The sequence below is a fragment of the Stegodyphus dumicola genome, chromosome 6 (genome assembly GCF_044657685.1).
Source record: "Stegodyphus dumicola isolate Sdum_Otavi_A_Nest chromosome 6, ASM4465768v1".
NCBI classification, from domain to species: Eukaryota; Metazoa; Arthropoda; class Arachnida; order Araneae; family Eresidae; genus Stegodyphus; species Stegodyphus dumicola.
The window spans coordinates 27,715,413-27,739,351 of NC_140773.1; the positions used below are offsets into that span (position 1 = coordinate 27,715,413).

The window sequence follows — 23,939 nt, forward strand, 5'->3', positions numbered from 1 at the left end:
ACTTGGAAGGGTAGTACTTGGAACTATTGTCGAATTCATTTAACTTTCACAGCTCTTGCATTCTGTAACTTAAAATAAAGCAAGCTAAAGTACATTATCACATACAGTTTTGGCTGGATGAGATATGTATTCGGATAAAATATGCAACTGAATTCATTTTCAGTGCTTTTCTCAAAACTTCATAAAATTTAATTACAGTGGAATATTTTAAGTAAATTTTGGTGTTTTAATTGATTAACTCTTCTTATATTTCTCTAATGAATCTATAGCGATTTAAAAGCAACAAACACAGTTCTTAAGCATTTCGTTTTCTACATTTTAATGCAATTGATTTAATAAATATGTGTTAAAATGAGATATCAAATTCAGAAGTCAAACAACAAAATCAACGTTATATTTTTATTTGCGCTTTTGCAGCTGAGGATGATGATTCGGTAAAACCATCGAAACTAGTTCTGTGAAAATTTGAAAATATAACGCGGATTTTTGTTGTTTGGCTTCTGAATTAGTATTTATTCGGCGTTTTATTGTGCCTTAATTATGAGATGTATAATTAGAGAAGTTCAATATTTTTCATAAAATTATACCAGTTCGAATCTTTAAAAGCATTATACACATTTTTAAATATTTTAGGCGGTTTGTTGTGCAAGGGTCTAGCTTTTCAAAAAACAATGTAGCGAAAATAATATATGTATGGCAACCTTTAACACTTTTAGGAAATTCTAACGATATGCTATTTTTAAATATTTTGTAATTTTTGTGTTCAGTTGAATTTTATGTGGCGTTAGTGCGTAAAACATGATGTTTAATAAATAAAGTTAACACACAAAAAGCTAATAATAAAAAGACAATAATAAATGTTTACTAGACATCTTACTAAGAAAAATGTAAAATGATACGAAAAAAACTTATAAATGTATGCCAACACTTAACACTACTGCTATGCAGCTTTTCAAAGTTTTGTGATATTTTTGTTGTTGTTGAAATCTGTCTATCATAAATGCAAAAAACGGTGCTTAATAATAAAACTAAAATGACAAAAATGGGTTAACATTCTTACAATAGTTGATTATCCGAAATAAAAAGAATAAAACATCCGTTTTATTTCAAATTCATACACATATTAAACTTGTTTCAGTACATCATAAAGTAAAAATGAAGATAGAGAAATCTACAGCAAATTGTCAGAGATGTAGTGCACATGAACATTAAAATAACACATAGTTTAACAAAGGGAATGAATTTTTCAATTACAATATGTAATATATATCAGCCAAAAGGTGAACATTTAATATGCAAAGAAAAAAATAATTTTATTAGTCAACTGGAAAAGGGCATATAAGTAGTCTTAATGAATGTATTTTATTCTACATAAAATATTTGCATATGCATTGAATCTACCGTAATTAATGTCAACAATTCAAACATCCAATAAGAAAAACTGAAGAAGAAGAGATCGAAGGAGGAGTGTATGTGTGTGTGTGTGTAATTATGGCAAAGCCTCGAGGGCTATCTGCCTAAGGGAGGAGATACCTTCGTGAAGGACTTTCTAAGGGAAACTGGCTCGTATACACGTTACACATGGGGAAAACCACGAAAACTCCCATGCAGCCAGCCCGTTCGCGGGATTCGAACATCGTACCGAACTACCAGTGTTCAGCGACTTTACCGCTCGGCCGCTGGTGGACCCGAAGGAGAAGAGAACCAAAGAAGAGGGTATAATAGAGTTCTTTAATAATATTAAACTTTATCACTAGAAGAAGAAATTGATATTTAATGATGTAAAATGATACGAAAAAGATTTATAAATGTATGCCAACACTTAACACTACTGCTATGCAGCTTTTCAAAATTTTGTGATATTTTTGTTGTTGTTGAAATCTGTCTATCATAAATTCAAAAACGGTGCTTAATAATAGAGCTAAACTGACAAAAATAGGTTAACATTAGTACAATAGTTGATTATCCGAAATAAAAAGAATAAAACATCCGTTTTATTTCAAATTCATACACATATTAAACTTGTTTCAGTACATCATAAAGTAAAAATGAAGATAGATAAATATACAGCAAATTGTCTGAGATATACCGCACATTAACGTTAAACTCACACATAGTTTAACAAAGGGAATGAATTTTTCAATTACAATATGTAATATCTATCAGCCAGAAGGTGAACAATTAATATGCAAAGAAAAAATAATTTTATTAGTCAACTGGAAAAGGGCATATAAGTACTCTTAATGAATGTATTTTATTCTACATAAAATATTTGCATATGCATTGAATCTACCGTAATTAATGTCAAAAATTCAAACGTCCAATAAGAAAAACTGAAGAAGAAGAGATCGAAGGAGGAGAGAACCAAAGAAGAGAGAATAATAAGAAAAGTTCTTTAATAATATTAAACTTTATCACTAGAAAAAGAAACTGATATTTAATTATGTAAAATGATACGAAAAGGATTTATAAATGTATGCCAACACTTAACACTACTGCTATGAAGCTTTTCAAAATTTTGTGATATTTTTGTTGTTGTTGAAATCTGTCTATCATAAATGCGAAGAACGGTGCTTAATAATAAAGCTAAAATGCCAAAAACAAATGGGCTAACATATTACAATAGTTAATTATCCGAAATAAAAAGGATAAACATCCGTTATTGCACTTTTAAAAATTAAGAAGCCTTGTCTCAAACTAAAAGAAATTAATGTCTTAAGGTTCTATGTAGAAAATGATTTATTGTAAGATGTATCCATTTATAAACTGAAGCTTTAGCTACGAATGTCTAAAGGTTTCGTAACGTATAAATATATCATGGGTCAAAAAGTTCTTGTAATTTAAATAATTACGATCGATCGATTAAGTTAATGTTTTATTTCAGATTCATACACATATTAAACTTGTTTCAGTACATCATAAAGTAAAAATGAAGATAGATAAATCTACAGCAAATTGTCTGAGATATAGTGCACATTAACATTAAACTCACACATAGTTTAACAAAGAGAATGAATTTTTCAATTACAATATGTAATATATATCAGCCAGAAGGTGAACATTTAATATGCAAAGAAAAAAATTATTTTATTCGTGAACTGCAAAAGGGCATATAAGCAGTCTTAATAAATGCCTGTATTTTATTCTACATAAAATATTTGCATATGCATTGAATCTACTGTAATTAGTGTCAAAAATTCAAACATTTAATAAGAAAAACTGAAGAAGAAGAGATCGAAGGAGGAGAAAAAGAAAGAAGAGGGAATAATAAGAAGAGTTGTTTAATAATATTAAACTTTATCATTAGAAGAAGAAACTGATATTTATTATTTCGAAAATCAATAGTATTCCTGTTCAAGCATGCGAACGTTTCAGTTTCAGAGTAAATTATTTTATGAGACAAGAAGAGATCCTTGCTTAAGTTTATGATAATCTCAACTGTTAAAACACGGTAAGTTTATGATTGATTTCGTTTTCTAAACACGTAAGTAAATATACGGCACAAAGCTTCAAGTAGATCCATCACCGAAACTAACGAAACCCCAAGCCAAACTCCAATGAAGCCACCGATGTGACTGAAGAGTTCCACATCCTGAAAAAAGAAATTAAATACATCAAATTTTCTTAAATAAAATTTAATAAATTAATTATTTCTTAAATAAAGCTAAAGTATTCATTGTTTCTCAGATTTCCCATTACTCTTCTTCTAATTTTTTTAAATATAGAGATAATTTTTTTTTAAATAATAATGAGAGAAATTCAAGCATACAGAACGTTTATTTACTGAAATTTGGGTATAATAAAGAACAAAGCTGCAATATTATGCACTAATGAGGACATAAAACCTTTGTTATATTATAAATGCTTTGCATAAAAGAATTATGCATTATTATAAGATTAATATTCTATTACATAATTAGCAAATACTAAATTGACTATCAGATATTAAAAAATTAAAAAGCTATTATTACAAAATCTCGAAACACATATTCTATACATAAAATTCATCAAGATGTAATATTTGTCATATGTAAAGAACACGTATTTCTATCAAACGCATATTTTTGTCAAAAACATATTTTTGTCATCAAGTATTTTTAACAGCCTAAAAAAATTTAATTTTATTAAAATTGTTTCTGAATTATATATTTTTATATAATGCTTCTTATAAAACTAAGAATGACAGTTCCAAAAAAATAGAAATTAATTCTTAGAGATGTCCTAAAGCAGTTTTTTTTATGCATTTCATTTTATCACCCTTGATATTCACACAAATCAAGAAATCTGAAATATATTTATACAGCAGCAACAAAATAAAATAGTTTATTTCGACGAATAATGATTCAGTACTAGACCAACCATCCTTCATAATTAACTTAGGAACCCGCTGCAAGGAAATATAAATTAAGCGTCTTTTTACAAAATTTTTCACTTTAAAGTATGGACATTTTACTAACTTATTTTGTAGTCATTATGTATTTTAAAAGCAGAGGAAATGAAAACTGACAAACACCCTCGCCGGGAATCGAACCACGGACCTCTGCAATACGGGCCCAGCGTTCAAACCACTACACTACAAAGGCACGCTAGGAAGGCGGGAGAAATACCTTATATACTCCCCCTTTCAAAGGGCGACTGGGATTTTTAGAGGACTTAGTCGCCAAATCCTGGGTGTGGAGAATCATCATCCACCATCCTTTTAGTTCGGCCGTCGATTTGGAGACTTTTAGTTCGACACCAGGTATTTTTTGGAAGCAAGAGAAGTGAAAAATGAGCAAAGCCTTCCTCGGAAATCAAACCTCGTACCTCTATAATATCTGCGCGCAGCGTGCAGACCACTACACTACTAAGGCATGCTAATAAGGCGGAAGAAAAACCTTATAATTTTATTAAAGCATAATGAATATTTTAATTTCAATTTCTTTTTCAGCTAATTAAAATGCATTAAATTTTACAATTCTGATGTACAAATTGCTTTCATAAAATTTTAATTCCTTTTGAGAAGGGTTGTAGTTTGTAATAAACATTACAAGGATTGGGTACATAATTATGCTTCTCTTACAACAGTAATTTTAATTTTACACATTTCGCACAGAATGGCACTATGTAAAATGTAATTATTTTTGTTTTAGAGATGAAAAACAAGAATGAAAATTACTGTATTGTTATGCAGTATAAACATATCCTGTTCACAGACGTCACAAAATAATTACTTTTGAATACACTTTACAATCCGTTTGAGGTAAAAGAGTCCTTTATTCTGATCGTACGAACATATTTCATGGAAAAAAATAGTCCAAATGGATTCGGGAACAGTCAAAAAAGCTATTTCTGATGAAATATAGTTATTGATTTTTTTTTCTCGAAACGTGAGCTAGAGTTCATTTTGTGGGACATGCTTTGATCTATGCACTCTTGTTTAGCCGGACGTAAAGGATTCGCTTGTCAATCATCAATCAATGCTGTTCTCATATGAATATACTTTGTATGCATTGTATTTGATTTTATTCAGTATGAAACCATAATAGAAATAAGAAGGAGATTATTTCATGCAGGTAAATCCTGAAGTCGAAATTAATGCTAAAATTTTGAGTTATTAAAATCAAATTTAAAAGAAAGATATTGACTTTACTCGTAAAATATATTTATGCAGTATCTTGCTTAGTTTATCACTTTTTTGACAACTTCTATATCACATAATTAATTACAGAAACCCCAATCTCCTATTGAAATCTCTGCTTTTCTGATTATTATAATAATAGAAGTTTACGTTAATACTACTGAAAAAAAAATTTTTTTTAATATAACCAAATCTACCTTACCCTGTACTGCGGCCTGTGTTGAAGACGAATAATTTCAGTATCATCTAGATAGATTTCTACGCTAATAAAGCCACTAAAAATATAGAAGACAAAATCAACATATCAGAAATAATAAAACCAGATAATTTTGCTTTTAAAATCAGCAATGTAATGTTACATAAAAGTGCATTAATAAGCGAAAGTGTTCTTGAGAACTAATCGAAATATCTAAGCTTTTATGTTGAAGAAATATATCTCTTATCATTTCGAATAATTTCAATGCCACTGGTAAATCCGCCTGAAACTCCTGACAAAAATGTTCAGCAGTATTTCATATTGCGTAAATTTTCCATGGTAAAAAGTAACTCCAGCATTAATATATTAATTGGCTATATTAAAAAGTAAAATACGAGACAGTGTGTTTCGAGAGTAACACGATAAGTTTTAAGCCTTATTGAAAAAGAGTCGGCTCTGAGGAATTAGCTAAAAGCATGATTCAGTACGATAAGAAAGACAAGGAAGCTGGACTATATAATTCTGACAATCAAACTTTTAATATCAAAATTTTTGTTGCTTGTGTGCTAGCGAAGATAATTGTATGATTAATTTCTATACATCAATTAAACATAAATGATTCATTAAAGAATTTAATTCTAAATTAGTAGAACTAAACTAAATTAGATTAATTCTAAATTAGACTTCTTAGTAAGGTGAAGATCTTAAAACTTCCAATGACTGAACATACGTGTCAGATAACACGAGGGAAAAATGAATTTGAAATTGTTTTGATGAACTTACAACTAACATGCTGACTGAATGACTAAAATAATAATCAAATTTGATATAAATTGCGCAAAACTATTGATACTTGTGACAAAAAAACGAATAAAAGAGAGAGTTTAAACACAATGGAAACCGCCTGGTATTTATTTGGTGTAAAATGTAAAGAAACAGTACTAAATTTACAGGAAATATATAATTATGGTGTTAAATGTTAGCCCTTTGCGTCGTTTAATAAATTACCTTTCAACAGTGGCGTAACTAGAACTCTTGGGCCCCTATGCAAAAAAACTTTTCGTGGGCCCCTTTCCCAATAAATTTAATGTACTTAAAATAAATAAATAAATAAAAAACGCGAAAATTAAAAAAAATCAAGGATTCCAGGAGCCAATGTTTTCATGATGATTTTTATCACATCTGGATTAATTGTTAAAAAATAAAAGCACGTTCTTAGGGAACTAGTTGAAAGGAACGTAACGTGAAGAAAGAATAAAAAGGAAAATAATTTCCCTTGACCAACTGGTGAAATGAAAATTTGCTTTAGTCTGGGTATTTGGCGTCAGATGATTTTAATTCAGTTAACACTTTTTGTGTGAGTGCGAGAGACAGATTTTTCTCTCCTTTCACTGAGATGCATACTGATAATAAATGAATAAGTCTATATAACAAAAGGAACTTGTCGACATATAGCCTTAAGAAAAGAAAGAAAATATGTGTACTGATTATTCGATAATGCGAATTATACAGAAACAAATTAATATATAAAATAAGTACTTTATAATAAATAGTTATAATTATTTTCCACTTCCTCCGCTTTTTGATATGGGATTGCAAAAGGAGAAACCTTTCCTTTAGGGGGTCGCCTTTAATAATTTTCAGGTTTGAGACTAAGGAATACAAAGAAACTTTTCCTATTTTCCGCTCGCTGCTATCCGTAAACTGGGGTAGGTCATGAAGTTATTATTTCATAGTCGAATTTTAACTTTTGCTTACTTTGCTAGAATTTTAACTTTTGCAAACACTTGAATTTAGCTGTTTCAGGTGCTTCCAAGGGCCTCCTATCTGCGCCATACAGAGAATTGCGTTACTGCACCATATAGGAAGGAGGCCGTTAAAAACTTAAAAGAAAACGAATTTTATTATCTACATATACTTAAGGATTCTAAAGCTAAAAGTAAATTGGAATCAAATGAAGGCTATTCCTCAACTATATTAATATTAACAATCGTGCAAAAGGGGTTTAACATAAAATCAAAACATATTAAAATTAAAATAAGAATTTATAGTAGTACAAATTCTAAAAATAAAAATGAAAAGCAAAAGGAAAATAAAATACAAGATAAAGAATATAAAAATAATAATTAATCTTCTTTTATTGAAATTCTAATTCCGAACTAATCAAGGGAAAATGAATTAAAGCTTCTATATATATGTAATGGAATCCGTCTTTTAAGTTTAAACATGTAAATGTAGTTCAGCAGGACATTTAAAGGCCCCCTAAGCCTTCGGCCCCCTATGCGACGGCATTCCTTGCATACCCTTATTTATGCCACTGCGTTTCAAAATTCATTGATTTTAAAAGAATAAAGACAAGAGCAGGTGGGAAGAATCTATTAAAAACAACTATTTTTTTCTAAAATCATAACCTTTCTTTCTAGTTTTTTTAACAACAATATTTTCAATAATCCACCCGAATTACGCTAATTTTAGGGAAAATTGTGTAGTCAATAAAATCTTCTGAAATAGTAGTACTGCCAATAGCAGAAATCTTACCAAGAAATATCCAAAGTCTTAAACCTCAAACTATTGCACAGGGAAAGTAAGATTTACTTTCCCTGTGCAATAGTTTGAGGAGAAGAAGAGAGAGAAGTTTTTGCGGTAAGCTTAAAAATTATTTTAAAGAAACATGTTAAATGGGGGTTATTAAGGTTTAAAAGAAATAACATAGGAAAATCTCAAGTTAAACAAGCTTGTTAAATTGATAATATCAACACTATTTGGATAAGATTGTTGAACACTGATAATTTGATCCGGGTTCAAATATGGTATAAGTCAGAGAGCCGACTGGCTGCTTGAGTATTCCTGTGATTTTCCTGATTGTGTATTTTAAATACATGTATCGCAGATTTCCCTTTAAGTCTTTCTGCATAGTGACATAGCTTTTCCCTTAGATATCTCTTATGTACATCAAATCCAGAAATGTTTGGATTTTTAGATTCAAATAAAAAGCATGTTATCATCTGCTTGGCAGCAAATCCATTGCCACTGATCTAAACGATGCTACATGTTATTAACAATAAGTATAAATAGAAAAGTTCTGCTCTATGAATACATAAAGTCATATGCTCTACTGAAACCATTATTTTAAATTATATGAACGATAAGTGCAGATACTTGCCAATTAATCTGAGATTTTGCTGCTGTTTTTATTAATTTAAATGTTTGAAAAAACATTGCAAGTATTTAAATGTTTGCGAAACATTGAAAACATTGCAAGGAATGCGCAAAGCTATTTTAAATGATCCATGGGATTTCAAATACCGTAAATTTGAAAATATTATACGCTTAATAGTAAATGCTTTTGGATATTTTATTTTCATGTTTCTAGTTTAGAATGTGTTGTATAAAATATAATTTTTTCTAAACCAGGATCTTTTTTCTTTCTGAAAGAAACTGCTAAAACAACGGAAGAAACTAAAGAATATTAATTTACTGCAAGTCGTAATTTAGAATTAGTAGAACTAAATTAATGAAACTACTTAGTTTATCAGTTCAATAATCAAATATACGGATTAAATACAGAATTTAAAATTTCGCGTTCTCTCAAACATGATTTAACGATTTCTTCTTAAAGGTTATTCCGTAGCATTTATGTTCTGACTGTCTTAAAAGTTAACTTTGCAACTATTAACTTTTTGATTTACTGTAGACTAAAACACTGTATCTGATTTTTATGGCAAAGCGTCAAAACTAAAACAAAAAGTTTAGCATTTTATTCCCACTTCTAATTTTTGCATTTGTAAGCCTCAAACTGAAAATGATACATAAAATTTGATATGCTTTTTAAATATTAAAGGATTTTATCGGAAACCCTATTGTAAGTGGAGGCCTGGGCATGTATTGTTTACCTCTGCAGAGATCAGGTACTACGTAATCGATTTTCGGTATCTGTTTTTAAGGCATTCCTCTGTCGCTAATCATTGCAACAGCATTTCTTCTTTCTTTGGTCGTTACAAGAATTATTGGTAATGTATGTGGGTGAAGGGTCATGTACGAAATTGTCCTCCTTAATTTATCTTCAAAGGATAAGTTATATAGTGTTAAATCTGCTTGTGTTAATCATCATAAAATGAGGAATCAACTTCCATTATCAGTGACCATGGGAAGGTCATACGATGACCGTTCCTTCTATGCAACATTCTGAAATTTGAAAGTGAGCAAAAGTGTTTCCAGAAAAAGGTAATTACGGAAAATATGTATTTAATTTACAGAAGAAATGCAACTCAAGTGTACATGATTTTCGAATATCCGACTGGGCTATGTGTGGTCTCCACTTTGGACAGTTAGAGTTTCATTGTACTATTTGTAACGTATAAAAAAATTCTTAAACCCTGAACAGGTATAATGTTTGCAACGGATTTTCTGATATATAAAACTTTTCTACCTGCATTATTATTAAAAAACATTAGATTGAATTTCCGCTAATTTTTATGTATCAATGGCCAGGTAGAAAGCTAAAACCCAAATTTTTAGGCTCATGCAAAATCATCAGAGTGAACCCTAATGACACGTATGACGTAGAGAAGGTTGGATTTACCGAAGGACCTTTGAAGAACTCTGCTGAATACCTGAGACCACGGTCAGATGATCTCTGATAGTACAACACCGATTTTGAGGATTCCTGATTTAGACTTTATCAAAAATTGATAAATTTCTCCCGATTTGACTAAAAAGCTATAAAAGGCTATTGTTTTAAGAAGAATGAAAATGATGTTTAAAGATGAAATGTGGTTAAGAAGACGGCTTAAGGAAGATGTTGTTTAAGAAGATTTTAGAAGACGTATTCAGACGAAGTTTAAGAAGACGCATGTACGACGAAAAATTCAGATGGACTATTCTGGCGACGGTGAAGAAGAGATCCCACGACGATGACCTTCGCTTTTCTCTCAGCGAAACTTAAACCAAAGAAATCTTTGCTTAAATACTTTTTTCCTCTTTCTTTTTTTCTTTTTTTTAAATTTTATTTTACAGGTCCCCAGACGATGATGACCACATTTCCAGCATGCGAGGACGAATGCCGTCAGAATAGGATGAGCATCTGTGTGATATCTTCTTTCGAGATGGCGCTGCACATCGTTTGACGGAACGTTTTTGTAAAAAAAAACACAAATGAGGTTGCTATCACCAAAAAGAAAAAAATTAAAGATATGTAAGGCATATTACCAGAAGTAGTACGATGTCAAAAAGGTGAGAGAACTTTTCATTTTTCTTTACTTTTACCAAATTTCCATTAAATGTTCATTCTCCTGTCTTCCATTTCCATTGCGTATTATTGATAATCCGCATTCCATTGCGGATTATCAACGAAAATCGTTGATAATCTTCATTAAATGGTTAAGTGTCAACTGGACTTCTGTATGTACTTGTGTCAGTCATTTCATGAACTGTGTTCTCAGACACCAAGGTAAGTTGGAATCTACATATTTTATTTACAGCATATTTAGAAATTAGATGGAAGTTTAATAATAATTAAAGTTAACAGTTACTTACGACTCTTCCATCGTTTCCGTAGGATTCATCTGAAAAAAGAATTCAGTTCTTAGAAATTGCACATTTATTGCATTATTAAGAAAATGAACACCTTTAATTATTAAAATTCATATATATATAATTAAAATCGAAGTATGTTCAAATATCATATTCAGTTGGCATAACAGAATAATGAATTGGGACAAAAATTGCATACTTGTTAAATGAAAACATCCACTGTATCATTGACTGTAAAAATGAATTCAGAAATTATCCGTTTGCCTTTATGTAGATTTCTGTTTACGTTTCCCTTTGTTTTTTAGTATTTTAAATGTAAAATACCTATTATTAATACTAATATAATTATACTAATATAATAGAATATACTAATACTACTATAATATAATATACTAATATATAATTATAAAATACTTATATTTTAATTTTAAACGTAAAATAACGTTTGCTTTTGCTTTTTTTTTTTTTTTTTTTTTAGTCCAAAGGGATTTGAATCCCGAAGGACTATTAGTTTCGTTTTGGCATTTTGCGTCGGACTCATAAATGTCGGTTCACTTTTCAAACTGTTGCCACAAAATGTTAGAGTCCTGCATTATATTTGAAGAAATTAAATAATGAAAAATCTGCATAAATGTATGTATATTTCTCGTATTGTGATAAAACAACGGTACATAGAGTCATCGAATTTTGAATAACGTAATCCTCCAACGAATATGAGCATGTGGAAGACCAAATTTGAAATTTGAAATTTGTTTTATGATCGATTTGACGAATTTGTTTTATGACTTTGACGAATTTTTGATTAACAAACTCAAGGATTTCAAAGCGAGCAATGGCAACGTTGTGCAGAAAAAACTTTTAAATCTCCAGCGCGTGAGTCTCTGTATCGGAAATTCTAAAGATATGCTCGTTTTAAAACTATTTTGCGATATTGCTGTTTCACTGGATCTTATGGTTTAAGTGCGAGGAACCATGATATTTAATAAAGAAAGGTAACACACAAAATGTTAAAAAACGCCCTTTTGGACGTAATTTAAAATCTGAAACATTTCAGTTTTTTTTTTTTTTTTTTTTTTTTTTTTTTTTTTTTTTTTTTGAAGAGATGTTTATGTTCGAACTCATTTTACAGTCAGCTGATGTAGCGTTTATTTACATTTAACAATTTTGAAGACTTCTGTGACAATTCCTTACTCTGTTTTGTCAAATTTAATATTATACTTGAATTTGTTTGGACTTTTATTTTTATTACCACTAAACTACTACAGCTTAGCGCGTAAGTTGGATTATGTTCTTTTGACCTTCATGTTTACTTCCTTGTACGAAGAAAAAGTAAGTATTCTAATCGCGAAAAGTTTCAGGCAGCATATTTCAACGAAAATATCCATTTTGACCGCTATCGAATGCAATTTAACAATGTTTTTGCGTGATATCTGTACGTAAGGACAGAATAAAAGACTCGTTTCCTCCAAAAAAATTATAAAACTGCTTTAAAATTAATTCTGAAGAGAATTTTTCGTGGCGTCTGTACGAACGTACGTATCTCGCATAACTCAAAAAGGAATAGCCTCAGAACGTTAAAATTTTGTATATAGGACTGCTATAACATGTAGATGTGCACCTCGTATTTTGGTTGCAATCGGCTGCACCAAACGTATATAAATCTATTTATATATATATCCACTCTATTACCCGGCTCAGTGATCTCAGTTTCTTTACTCTTATATGTTTGTAAATTGTACATTTTTTGCTTTAAAAATGATTGAATTATGTTGTTTTTATCTTCCGGTTAATGTTTTTATGCCTTTAGTAAATCTGTATGGAATATGTTTAGAATTATCAACAATTTTAAAGTTGTTTAATTGCCGCTAAGCTTTTTTTTTATGGCGGCCATTGATGTTTACGTTTGAAACAGGAGACTAGTGGATTTGTTGCCAATCTAGAGAAACTTAGCTTCGCAACAACAAAGATAACGCATTCATTTATTATTGCCAATTAAATCATGCTTAATTCTTTCTGGAATTTTTTCGAAGAAATAAGTGTTTAAGATTTACTTCGTAATTTTTAATATAAATATTTTGAGTTTTTATGTATTTTTGCCTTCTCGCGAAGTGAGAACTGAATTAATTAAACAAGAAATACTCAATCGTCTGTGAAAAACTGTTCCTTTTTTGTTTTGTTTGCTTAATTTCTTTTATATATCATTCTAGTTTTATTACAGTATTTGAATAGAACATGTGGCAACGATTAGATAATTCTATTCTTTAAATTACATAAATTTTGTGCATTATGAGTTATAATATGAACGAAATATATAAGTTAACTGTTATATAATTATAATATGAACGAAATATAATACTGTTAAGTAAACGTAGCGTTATCTTAAACAAAGTGAATTTTTAAGAATGCATTTATTCTATTGTGGTTTATGCGGTGTCGGCGAAGTAGGCTTAATTTAATCCAATAAGTTTAAATGAAATGCAAGAAAAAATATATATAATTTAATATTCCGTACAAGGAAGTCATGTGGTGTACACATCAAATTTTTTCTTTTTATTTAAGCACATATTCTCAGTGTGCGTGTGTAGAAAAGACGGCGGTTGTTATGGATCGTATAGAAATACGATGTAATAAACTATCCATTGTATAAAAGGAAACAGCGACTGGGAAAGTTAATAGAATTGCCGACATGTAATTACCTGATAAAATAATCTTGTTGAAACTTTGTTCAAAGAAAACAATAATGCGGAATTTTATGATTAGTGAGTTTTAAGGCATAATGATCAACATTAACTGTAAAATCATAGTAAGATATTTAAGAAAATATAATAATTTGTACATTGAGGAATATCGTATAGTGCTTCTTGGGCGGGTTCTGGATATATGTTTGCCTAACGTGGAACGTGAACTAAATATGGGTATCGCCTAAAACCAGACATTTAACGACACGAATACTTTATTAACACACAAAATAAGAAGTTAACACAAAAATAGAAACCGTGTTTATCATTATTACGCTGGCGTACAGCGTGTTACCTTCACTACTTCGCTACTAACAGTTTCTTCTTTTCTCCAGTAAGTCACGTGAGAGAAAAGCGTTGCAGGCCGCTCGGCTAAACTGCGCATGCGTGGTCAAAACGTCATGACAAAGAATATTTCAAAATAAAAGATCAGAGACCATGGTTGTAATTACTGAATAATACTGGAAACTGTATTAGTGTCATTAAATACATGAAAAAGAGAACCATCGAAGTTTAATTTCAAATCACCATTTCGTATCGGAAAGCACTTCCTTCCTTCATAAACTTTGTATTCCGTTGCAGGTCAAGAGATATGTTTAGTGACTATGATAATAACTCAAAATTGTATTTGAAAGAACATGAATTCAGTTTGAAAAAGTTTTATTTGGATGTCAATTAGAAATAAACTTCCGCTTGTAATTATTTTGAAATCTAGGATATGGTAAAGTTAAAATCAGACTCACCAATTACGATTGATTGATATGGTTGTTTAAAATTTATATTATTTAACATTTCTATATAAATTAGTTTCTGGTCTTAAATAAGAATTAAATTACGTTTTTTAACTTAATGGACATGACCTTAACATTGACTCAAAAACACTCATAATTAATCGCATGTTCTGTTTGAGTGGTCCATGGATAGGTTTGACTCTCTAAAGGCATTTTGAACAAAAAAGTTAAAAATCATTGAGTGAAGCGGTATTTTGAAATAAACTCTTGTCTGGAAAGCCATACTAACCTACTCTGGTTTAAAGTCTTATACTTTAATTTTACATCATTATTGCATTCATTTAAAAAACGCGTTGAAAAGATATACCAGTAAATAGCAAGAGAATGTGCACAATAGTTTTGGTTTAAGTCTGTCATATGGCAATTAAATAATTGAGCTAAAATGTATACTCTTGTACGTGTTTCAATCCTATAAATAAAATAGTTTTTCTTATTCATATTTTAAGATACTAGAATTTTATAAGTAATCTCAAGATGATTTTCAAAACTGCAACATACAACTTTTTTTCAGGTGTGAAAAAAATAAGTTTCCTCATAAAGAAAGAATGTATAAATAAAACTTGAAAAGAAATTAATACTCAAGTGAAAAGGATTTGTAGTGGGAACATAATTTAATGTTTTTATATAATTATTAAGATTTTCTGAGTGGCAATATGATTTAAAAAAAGTTGTTGCTTTGGGTGTTCCATGATATTCGTTGCGTTAAGTTCGTTGCGTTATTCCTCAAAAAGCTTTGTTATACTATTTTATGGTAAAAACAAGTAATATGCAACAAATAAATATGAAAGTTATATAAAAATAAATATGTTGTTTTTAAAAACTAAAAAGAAGCATTTATTTTAATTATGAAACGCTCTGTGTGTTTTGCTTCGACTTTGATCTTTCTTTCAATACCTACAGGTTTCTGACTTTGCCCATATGCCAGGAAATAAACAGTATTTTCAAAACCAGATGGTAAAAAAAGCAAATAAAGATACAAAAAATTAAAAAGCTTTATTTTTATTTCTTTATTGAAGTATAAAAAGTAACTGTAAAAATAGGAAGAATGTATCAAAATATCTTAAGGAAAATAAACAAGGAAAATCAGAAACCTAACTTATGATCAATAAGTAGAGTATAAAAGATCTGTCTTTTAATCAGTGAATAGTGCTTGAAAATTTATCTATATGTTTATTCTATTTTAAAAAGATGTCAAATTATAAAATTGTTCTTATATACAAGATTGTTAAGGCAAATCATTTAGAATTTTTTGAAACAACATAGAAATTTCAATTTTAAGCAAATTGCTAGTTACGAATACTCCTATTAATATTTACTAAGCAAAACTCTACTTACATATTCTCTCTCATATCTTTCTTGAATGTCAATGATATATTTAAATTTCCTAAAATATAAATTGGAAGAAAGAATATGAACTTATGTTTCAGTATACATTTCTATACATCTCTCAAAATGTATTTTCATAAAATCTCGTTATGAAATTCTAAAAAAAAAATATTATAAGTAATGGCAGAACGAAGCTGCTTCCCCCCTAAATTGATTTATTCAGTGTGCCTGAAGTAACAATACATCAAACTAAATACGTAAATTTTTAATTATACCTGTTACAGTTTTCATTGAATGCCCTACGGATTTTGCAACTGAAATACTCCTCCCCCCAATGCCAGGCATAGGCGCTACTAAGGCAGGCAACAGTTGACACGTTATTATGAAGGCAGTTAATAGGGAAGCCACCGTTGCCTATTATGAAGGAACGGACAATTTACATCCATGCCTTTTCTGGGATTCGAGCCCGGGATCTCATTCGATACTGTAGTAGAGTCACTAACCAGTTTCCCATCGGGGGGAGCGTAATTGAAATACAGGTTACAAAATAAAGTGCTAAGACTTTAGTTAGATTAGTTTTAAGTTCAAAACGTAAATACCATAACGATACATTTCAACTAAATCGTCTTTGAGAGAAAACGTTTTTTTTTTTTTTTTTTTTTTTTTTTTTAAAGAAAAATGTTTTAATAACCTAGTATAGTTAATCCTTGTAGAGAAAGTGTTCTAATCCTTCATTTCCTAATCACTATATTTTTTTAATTAACAGTGAACTTTATTTAAAGCATCTGCATGTTTTCAAAATAAGTTCATCTTTTATAACAGAATATAAACATAATGTATTATCTTAAGAATTAACCTACGATAATAACTAATTCAATTAGTATTATTTCTTCATTTCATATTTTCTAGTTTACAATACATAATGTTACGAAATGTCCAGTCGCGGTGAGATAGCTTCCCCGCAAAGCAGGTTTAAGATTGCCAGAAAATGGGAAAGAAGGCAGGGTTGCTACATTTAGCGAGAAATCGCCCATTTAGCGACAAAATTGAAGATATGCCATAGACAGATGGTGAACCTTCTGGAACGAATTCTTACTGGTTTAGCACAGAATGTTCTCGAACACAAGCCAAAATTTATATAAACCCTGCTGGTACGCGGAGAATCAGACAGTGTGGAGTCCATCGAGTTGTCATTCAGTCAGTGAGTGCCTAGTCGAGTCAGTGAGGAGTGTCTCGAAGTCTAGTGCCGAGTTGGTCGTCGAGTGCATCGAGAGAGTCTCTTAGTGTATAGGGAGTTAGTGTATCGTTGAGTTTCATTTTAGTGTTGAGCTCTGAGAATAACCGAACCGAGTCGGGAGTTGTACTCTAGTGTATCATCGAGTGCATCGCAAGTTGCAGCGTGGAGAGTCTCGAGAGTTCATAAGAGTTCCGAGAAGGACCTAACAGAGTCGGGAGCTGTAGTCTGGGGCTTTGCTTGAAAGCTGCCAGCTGCCTTCACCATTATAGCCTGATAGCTGTGCAGCATGTTTATAGTAGTTCTTCGACGACTGTAAACTTGTCTTTGGAGCTGTCTTGAATAATATTGGCTAATAAACTGTGTTTTGACACTTCATCAAGTGTTGTCGTTATTCACTCGAAATCCGCGAACCCTTAATGTAAGGAGAAAAACGTAATATACAGAAATGTTTTGCTTTCATTTTGTTTAAAATTTGTTATTGCAACTTATAATGTGAGTTCTCTGGAATTGTCTAATATCAAGCAATAAATTTTATTTTTTGTATATGTTACATAAAGGAGAAAAATGTGAATATATGTTAAGAAAAAAAATATGCAAGTATAAATCGTACGAAAAGGAAAAAAATCGACATACTTACGAACAATCATCTTTGCATTTTTCGATGCACTTATGATATTTATTTATTTCTTCCAAGGGACAAAGCAATTGCGTCTTATCTGAAAAGGTTGTAAGATTTAAGAAAAGCGGAGAAAATGTAATGTTCAAATCAATCAAAATAGAATCTAAAAGCTGTGAGACTTAATCTTTGAGATGTTCATTTTAACCGACTTTTGTTGTGATTATCATAGCTTACGAACTAGAAGGTTAACGATCGTTGCCAAAACATGCGACTGAGGAAATGTGTAGAAATGAAATACTGCATCAAAAAATATCATGCGTATGGAAGTACAAGGGTTCCTATTTGGGGGGGATAAGAAAACCAGGAGCAAGCAGTGAGATGGAGCATTTTGGTCTACACTTGCAAACTTTCTTAAGACTGGGGCTTCTTGTGGAAGTAAGAAACGAAGCCGGAGGTTTTAGGCAATATCTACCAGTCCATCGACTTGGAAAAGGTAACATTCAACCTAACGTTGGCAGCCTATGGCAAAGATGTTCAGAGCCTAATCTTGCTGATACCGTGCAAGGTACACGGTGGTTATAGAAAACCTTCCCCGATATACGAAGTCCTAGATTGCCTATCCACTTAACCAATCGAAATGAAATTTCAGGTATTTTTATTTGAAGGTGTGTGCTCGAGATTGTGATGATTTAAAACAATAGAGGTGTCACAGTTAGGGTTACAGTGAAAACATTTAGAAATTTTCGAACAGCAACATCTACTTTTTCCTGCGCAAATTCATCGCCGCATTCAAAAAAACATAATAATAACTGCATAAATTCATGTTATATGACATCGCTCAATTCAGATAGATCTCGAGGATTTGGTATACTTTAGATTTCAGATAGCCCCAGAACCAGAAATCCATCGGAATGCAGTTAGGAGACAGCTACGAAACGGTGTCCGCCGATAACATCGCGGCAAAAACATCGCGGACGAAAACGTCGCGGAGAAAACAACGCAAGGCAAAAACGTCGTGCTACAAAACATCGTGGGAGAAAACATCGCAAAGAGAAAACATCGCAGTTCTAAAACATCGCGGTACAAAACATCGTCGAAGAAAATAAAGCGGTTCAAAAACTTCGCAGTTTAAAAACATCGTCGTCGAAAATATCGTGGTAAAAAATAAAGTATCTACAAATCATCGCATGACGATAACTTCGCAGACATGCTTTTTTCAGGTTTTAATAATTGTAAATGGATATTCCCATATTGATTTGTGAGCGCAGTATGTAAAGAAGGATAATTTTTACTTTCACATTTTTTATTAACTAATAAATTTTTGCTGAAAAAGTAAGAAGGAAACTTAAGCATAAAAAATTAAATGCAAATTATAGATTATACTTTTCATGAAAACTTACCAGTAAAAACTTTATAAAAATGATTTATTAATGGCCTTTGTTAGTTAACTATGTCGGTTTAAAATTCTATTAAGTGCTATAAGTTGCATTAATTTTCTATGCTTAAGTTTCATTCTTATTTTCTCAGCAAAAAATTATTAGTTAATAAAAAATATTAAAGTAAAAATTATCCTTCTTTCCCTCTTGCGATCACAAATCAATATGGGAATATCCATTTACAGTTATTAAAGCCTGAAAGAAGCATGTCTGCGATGTTATCGTCATGCGATGATTTGTAAATACTTTATTTTTTACCACGATATTTTCGACGACGATGTTTCTAAACTGCGAAGTTTTTGAACCGCTTTATTTTCGACGATGATGTTTTGTACCGCGATGTTTTAGAACTGCGATGTTTTCTCTTTGCGATGTTTACTCCCACGATGTTTTGTAGCACGACGTTTTTGCCTTGCGTTGTTTTCTTCGCGACGTTTTCGTCCGCGATGTTTTTGCCGCGATGTTTTCGGCTGTAACCCTACGAAACTACAATGTTACGGGAGACGACTTTATTTTGAAATGTTGTGCATTTTAAAAACGTGCAATTTTAATATTTTATCCCCTTCTTCTTTCTTGTGTTGTCATTCGTCCTTTAAAATGTTCTTGTTTGCAAATGCTTTAGGCCCGCTATTTTCGTCATACGTTCCAATGCCGTTTATGGTTTTTCAGTGTGTTGAGTGATTTGCGTGGGAGTGTTGCCATTCGTAAATTTCGAATTTTTGCACTTTAGCCGTAACTGTGAGAGCTATCTTGTTTTAAATAATCGCAATATCGAGCGCTTGCCTTCAAAAAACAATATCTGAAATTTTGTTTCGATTACCGAAGCGGATAGTTCGCAAGCGTCTACTAAATTGCGGAATTTTTTATTACCATATTTATTATTTTTATTATTGATATTTTTATTACCAGTACATTAAACTAGATCCAGACTTCTATCAGACGTAGAGCGAATTATTGCTGTTTCGGAAGTACCGATAGAAACTTAAAATGGTTTGCTTAAACCTTTTCAAGTCTCTGTTGTAACTTGGAAAGGTTTAAACAAACATTTTTATCAAAACATAACTTGAACACAAATGCACTTCTTGCGCTTAGCAAAATCAACCACAGCCCGTAGCGATGTAAATAAAAGCCCTGTCAAATTAAAATTTTAAAACATAGTAGTCAAGACTATTATATTTAAATCTAAATTGGCCCAGAAAACTCCAACAGGCTTTTCAGTTTAAATGTAGGCAGCAAATAACGCAAAGCCGAATAATTACAAACTTATCAGAGATGGTAGAACTAAAGTAACGTTGTCTCAAGAGGCAGAAACACACTCTGCCTTATAATCCAAAAACCTCAGCTTAAATACTTTCTATTCCAATTTACATTCTGGTGAGGAAACGAAAAGGCGAAGTTGCAGTAAAGATCTAAATCATAATAACTAGTTAGTTTCAAATAATAACCCTAAAAAGTACAACTGACTTCATTTAGTTTCATTTCTTTTATAATGATTTAACTTTATCATAACATTAATCTCTTTGTAAAAATTCCGTGTACGTCTTTATTATATAGACATTTTATTTTTGCAGTCATTCGATTTCATTAGTAAAATATTAAAAGTTCGAACTGCAAATTTTAAGGGTGTGTATTGGTGTAAGAATATTCTGAGGAATTAAGTAATCATCTTTTTTGACTTCCTTGTACGAAGTAAAAAGGAAGTATTGTAATCGAGAAACATTACGGGTGTCATATTTCAATGAAAATGTCCATTTTGACGGCTATCGAATGCAATTTAACGATGTTTTTGGGTAACATCTGCGCGTAAGGAGAGAGTAAAGGACTCTCCTCCCCCCCCCCAAAAAAAAATTATAAAACTGATTTAAAATGAATTCTGAAGAGAATTTTTCCTGGCGTCTGTGTATACCTACGTACGTATCTCGCATAACTCAAACACGAATAGCCTCAGAACGTCGAAATTTTGTACGTAGGACTGCTATAACATGTAGATGTGCACCTCGTATTTTGGTTGCAATCGGCCATATCCACTCTCTTACTCGGCTCAGTGATCTCAGTTTCTTTATACTTTTCTAAATTGGGCTTTTTTTATTTAAAAATCATTGAATTATGTTGTTATAATCTTCGTTATGTTTTTATGCTAATGTTTTTATGCTTTTAGTAAATATGCATGTAATATTTTAATATATTTGGTTAATGTTTTTATGCTTTTAGTAAATATTCATGTAATATTTTAATATATTTGGTTAATGTTTTTATGCTTTTAGTAAATATGCATGTAATATTTGTAGAATTATCAACAATTTAAAAGTTGTTTAAGAGCAGCTCAGCCTATGTGTTTTTACCATGGTGGCCATGTTTGTATACATTTGAAACTTAAAAGAATAGTGGGTTTGTTGCCAATCTAGAGAAACTAAACTTCGCAACAACAAAGATAATGCCTTCATTTATTATTGCGAATTAAATCATGCTTATTCCATTCTAGAATTTACTCGAGGAGATAAGTGTTTAAGATTTACTTCGTAATTTTTAATATAGATATGAGTTTTTATGTATTTTCGCCTTGTCGCGAAGTGAGAACTCAATTAATTGAATGAGAAATACTGAATCGTCTGTGAAAAGCTGTCTCTTTCTTTTTTCCTTTTTTTTTTTTTTTTTTTTTTTTGTTTGTTTGTTTTGTTTGCTTAATTTATTTTATACATCGTTTTAGATTCATTACAGTATTTGAATAGAACATGTGGCAACGATTATATAATTTTTCAGCTGGTATAAATATTGTGCATTCTGATTTATGAAATGAAAATACCGTAGCAATCGCAGCTACATAACATGTATTAAATGTCAACGTTTTGGACATGTACAAATCTTTCGTAATAATCAACCAAGATGTTTAATCTGTGGCAAAGGCCATCTCACGTATATATGTACTCTTCCGAAAGATGACAAACCCACTTGTGTCCGATGTGACAAAAATCACGTGGCATCTTTCAAAGGTTGTGAATTTTATCCTAAAATTCGTGAGAATCGTACTATTGGTCGGAAAGCTCCTATGCCGCCCGAGGACTGTAACAAAGCTGTTTCGTCACTGAAAGTTTTTTTTCCTGTGACTAACGTACTGGAAGATTCTCCTGAACTCTCAGAAATGGACTTTAATAAAATTAAAGGTGTTATTAACAGATTACTTACGTTTGTTGAGCAATTCAAGGAAAAGAAGACTGCTGCGGAAAAACTGAAACTAGCACTGTGCTTAGTTTAACTTGTAGACGGCATGGATGTTTAATTTTCCATCTCCTTATGTAAGATGACTGAACTAGTTAAATCTAGACTCGACAGATGGCACCACATTATAGGAAATTTTCATCATGTCTCGCTTTGACCCGCCCTGTTTGGTTTGTGGCCTTTTAAGCTTCATTCTCACTAAGCCGGCAAAATTACACTTTTGTGCAATAGTTCATGCGATATGTTTAGAAGTTGAAGTTATAAAATGAATGAAATGTATCGCTGTTAAGTGAACCTAGCGCGAGTGTCACTATGGTAAACAAATATAGTGAATTTTAAAGCGTGCATTTATTCTATTGTGGTTTATGCGGTATCCCACGAAGTAGATTTAATTCAATCCATTACGTTTAAATGAATTTGCAAGGAAAAAAATGCGTCTAATTTAATATTCCGTACAAGGAAGTCATGTGGTGTACACATCAAAAAAAATTTTTTTTGGGGGGGGGGGGGGGGGTAAAACATCCTATGAATCGTGTAAAAGTATAATTTGCGTTAAAGAACCTGAACTAAATACTCATTTATAAATATGTAGAAATATTATAAATCTGAATAAAATTAGCAGAGCAGGATGGCATAATCTTCTTTATTTAAATTATTTTCCTACAATTCCATTTAAGAAAAAAAAAAGGTAGTTATAAGTCAACTTATAACTACCTTATTTTAACTTATAAGCAAAAAAGTAAATAATTTTTTACTTTTTAAGCGACCGTATCGTAATAAAATACCTCACTACACAGTGTATAATCTCGTTATATAAGTAATTAGCAGCGCTAGATAAGAAATCGGAAGATACGTGGTTCGAATCTCGACATATGGCACAGTTAATTTTTCATGTTTTCTTGCTCGAAATCTCCATTAATTCTTTCGAATGCGCCTAGCATAAAATATTATGACGATAATTCGTCACCATCTGGATTTGGTTGACTGGGTCTGGAGGGGTTTTTATTAATTAGGAAAAAAATTACTCTATTCCGAATCTTGTTCAAAATCTAATCAAAGCCTGCCACTCCAATAACAATGAGCTTGATGAGGCTTAAATGGTGGATTATAATTTCTTTTGGGTGTTTTAAGTTTTATCTGATTTCGCGGGGCTCTGTATGTCAAACTCAAATCATAGATATCCTAAGAATTACGCAGCACTTGCTGCATAGACATCCAGTGCTTTGAA

The 23,939-nt window shown here is 31.1% G+C and overlaps 1 protein-coding gene across 1 annotated transcript; it reads right to left on the reverse strand.

Annotated features, from left to right (window-relative positions):
* Window positions 1-1,128: 1,128 nt before the first annotated feature.
* LOC118194154 (FMRFamide-activated amiloride-sensitive sodium channel-like) lies at window positions 1,129-22,778 on the reverse strand. Its single transcript, XM_085817888.1, has 6 exons — window positions 22,679-22,778; window positions 18,078-18,156; window positions 16,213-16,261; window positions 11,352-11,380; window positions 5,823-5,895; window positions 1,129-3,592 (listed from the first exon to the last, which is right to left on the reverse strand). The coding sequence occupies exons 4-6, from the start codon at window positions 11,378-11,380 to the stop codon at window positions 3,458-3,460; spliced, it is 237 nt and encodes a 78-aa protein (XP_085674014.1). The 5' UTR covers window positions 16,213-16,261; window positions 18,078-18,156; window positions 22,679-22,778; the 3' UTR covers window positions 1,129-3,457.
* Window positions 22,779-23,939: the final 1,161 nt, after the last annotated feature.

Excerpts from the sequence above, each read along its gene's own strand:
- LOC118194154 (XM_085817888.1), bottom strand. The coding sequence starts at position 11,380 with ATGAATCCTACGGAAACGATGGAAGAGTC. Across the intron at positions 5,896-11,351 it reads ACGGAAACGATGGAAGAGTC|TGGCTTTATTAGCGTAGAAA; the intron begins GTAAGTAACTGT and ends CTATATTTTTAG. Across the intron at positions 3,593-5,822 it reads AACACAGGCCGCAGTACAGG|GATGTGGAACTCTTCAGTCA; the intron begins GTAAGGTAGATT and ends TTCTTTTTTCAG.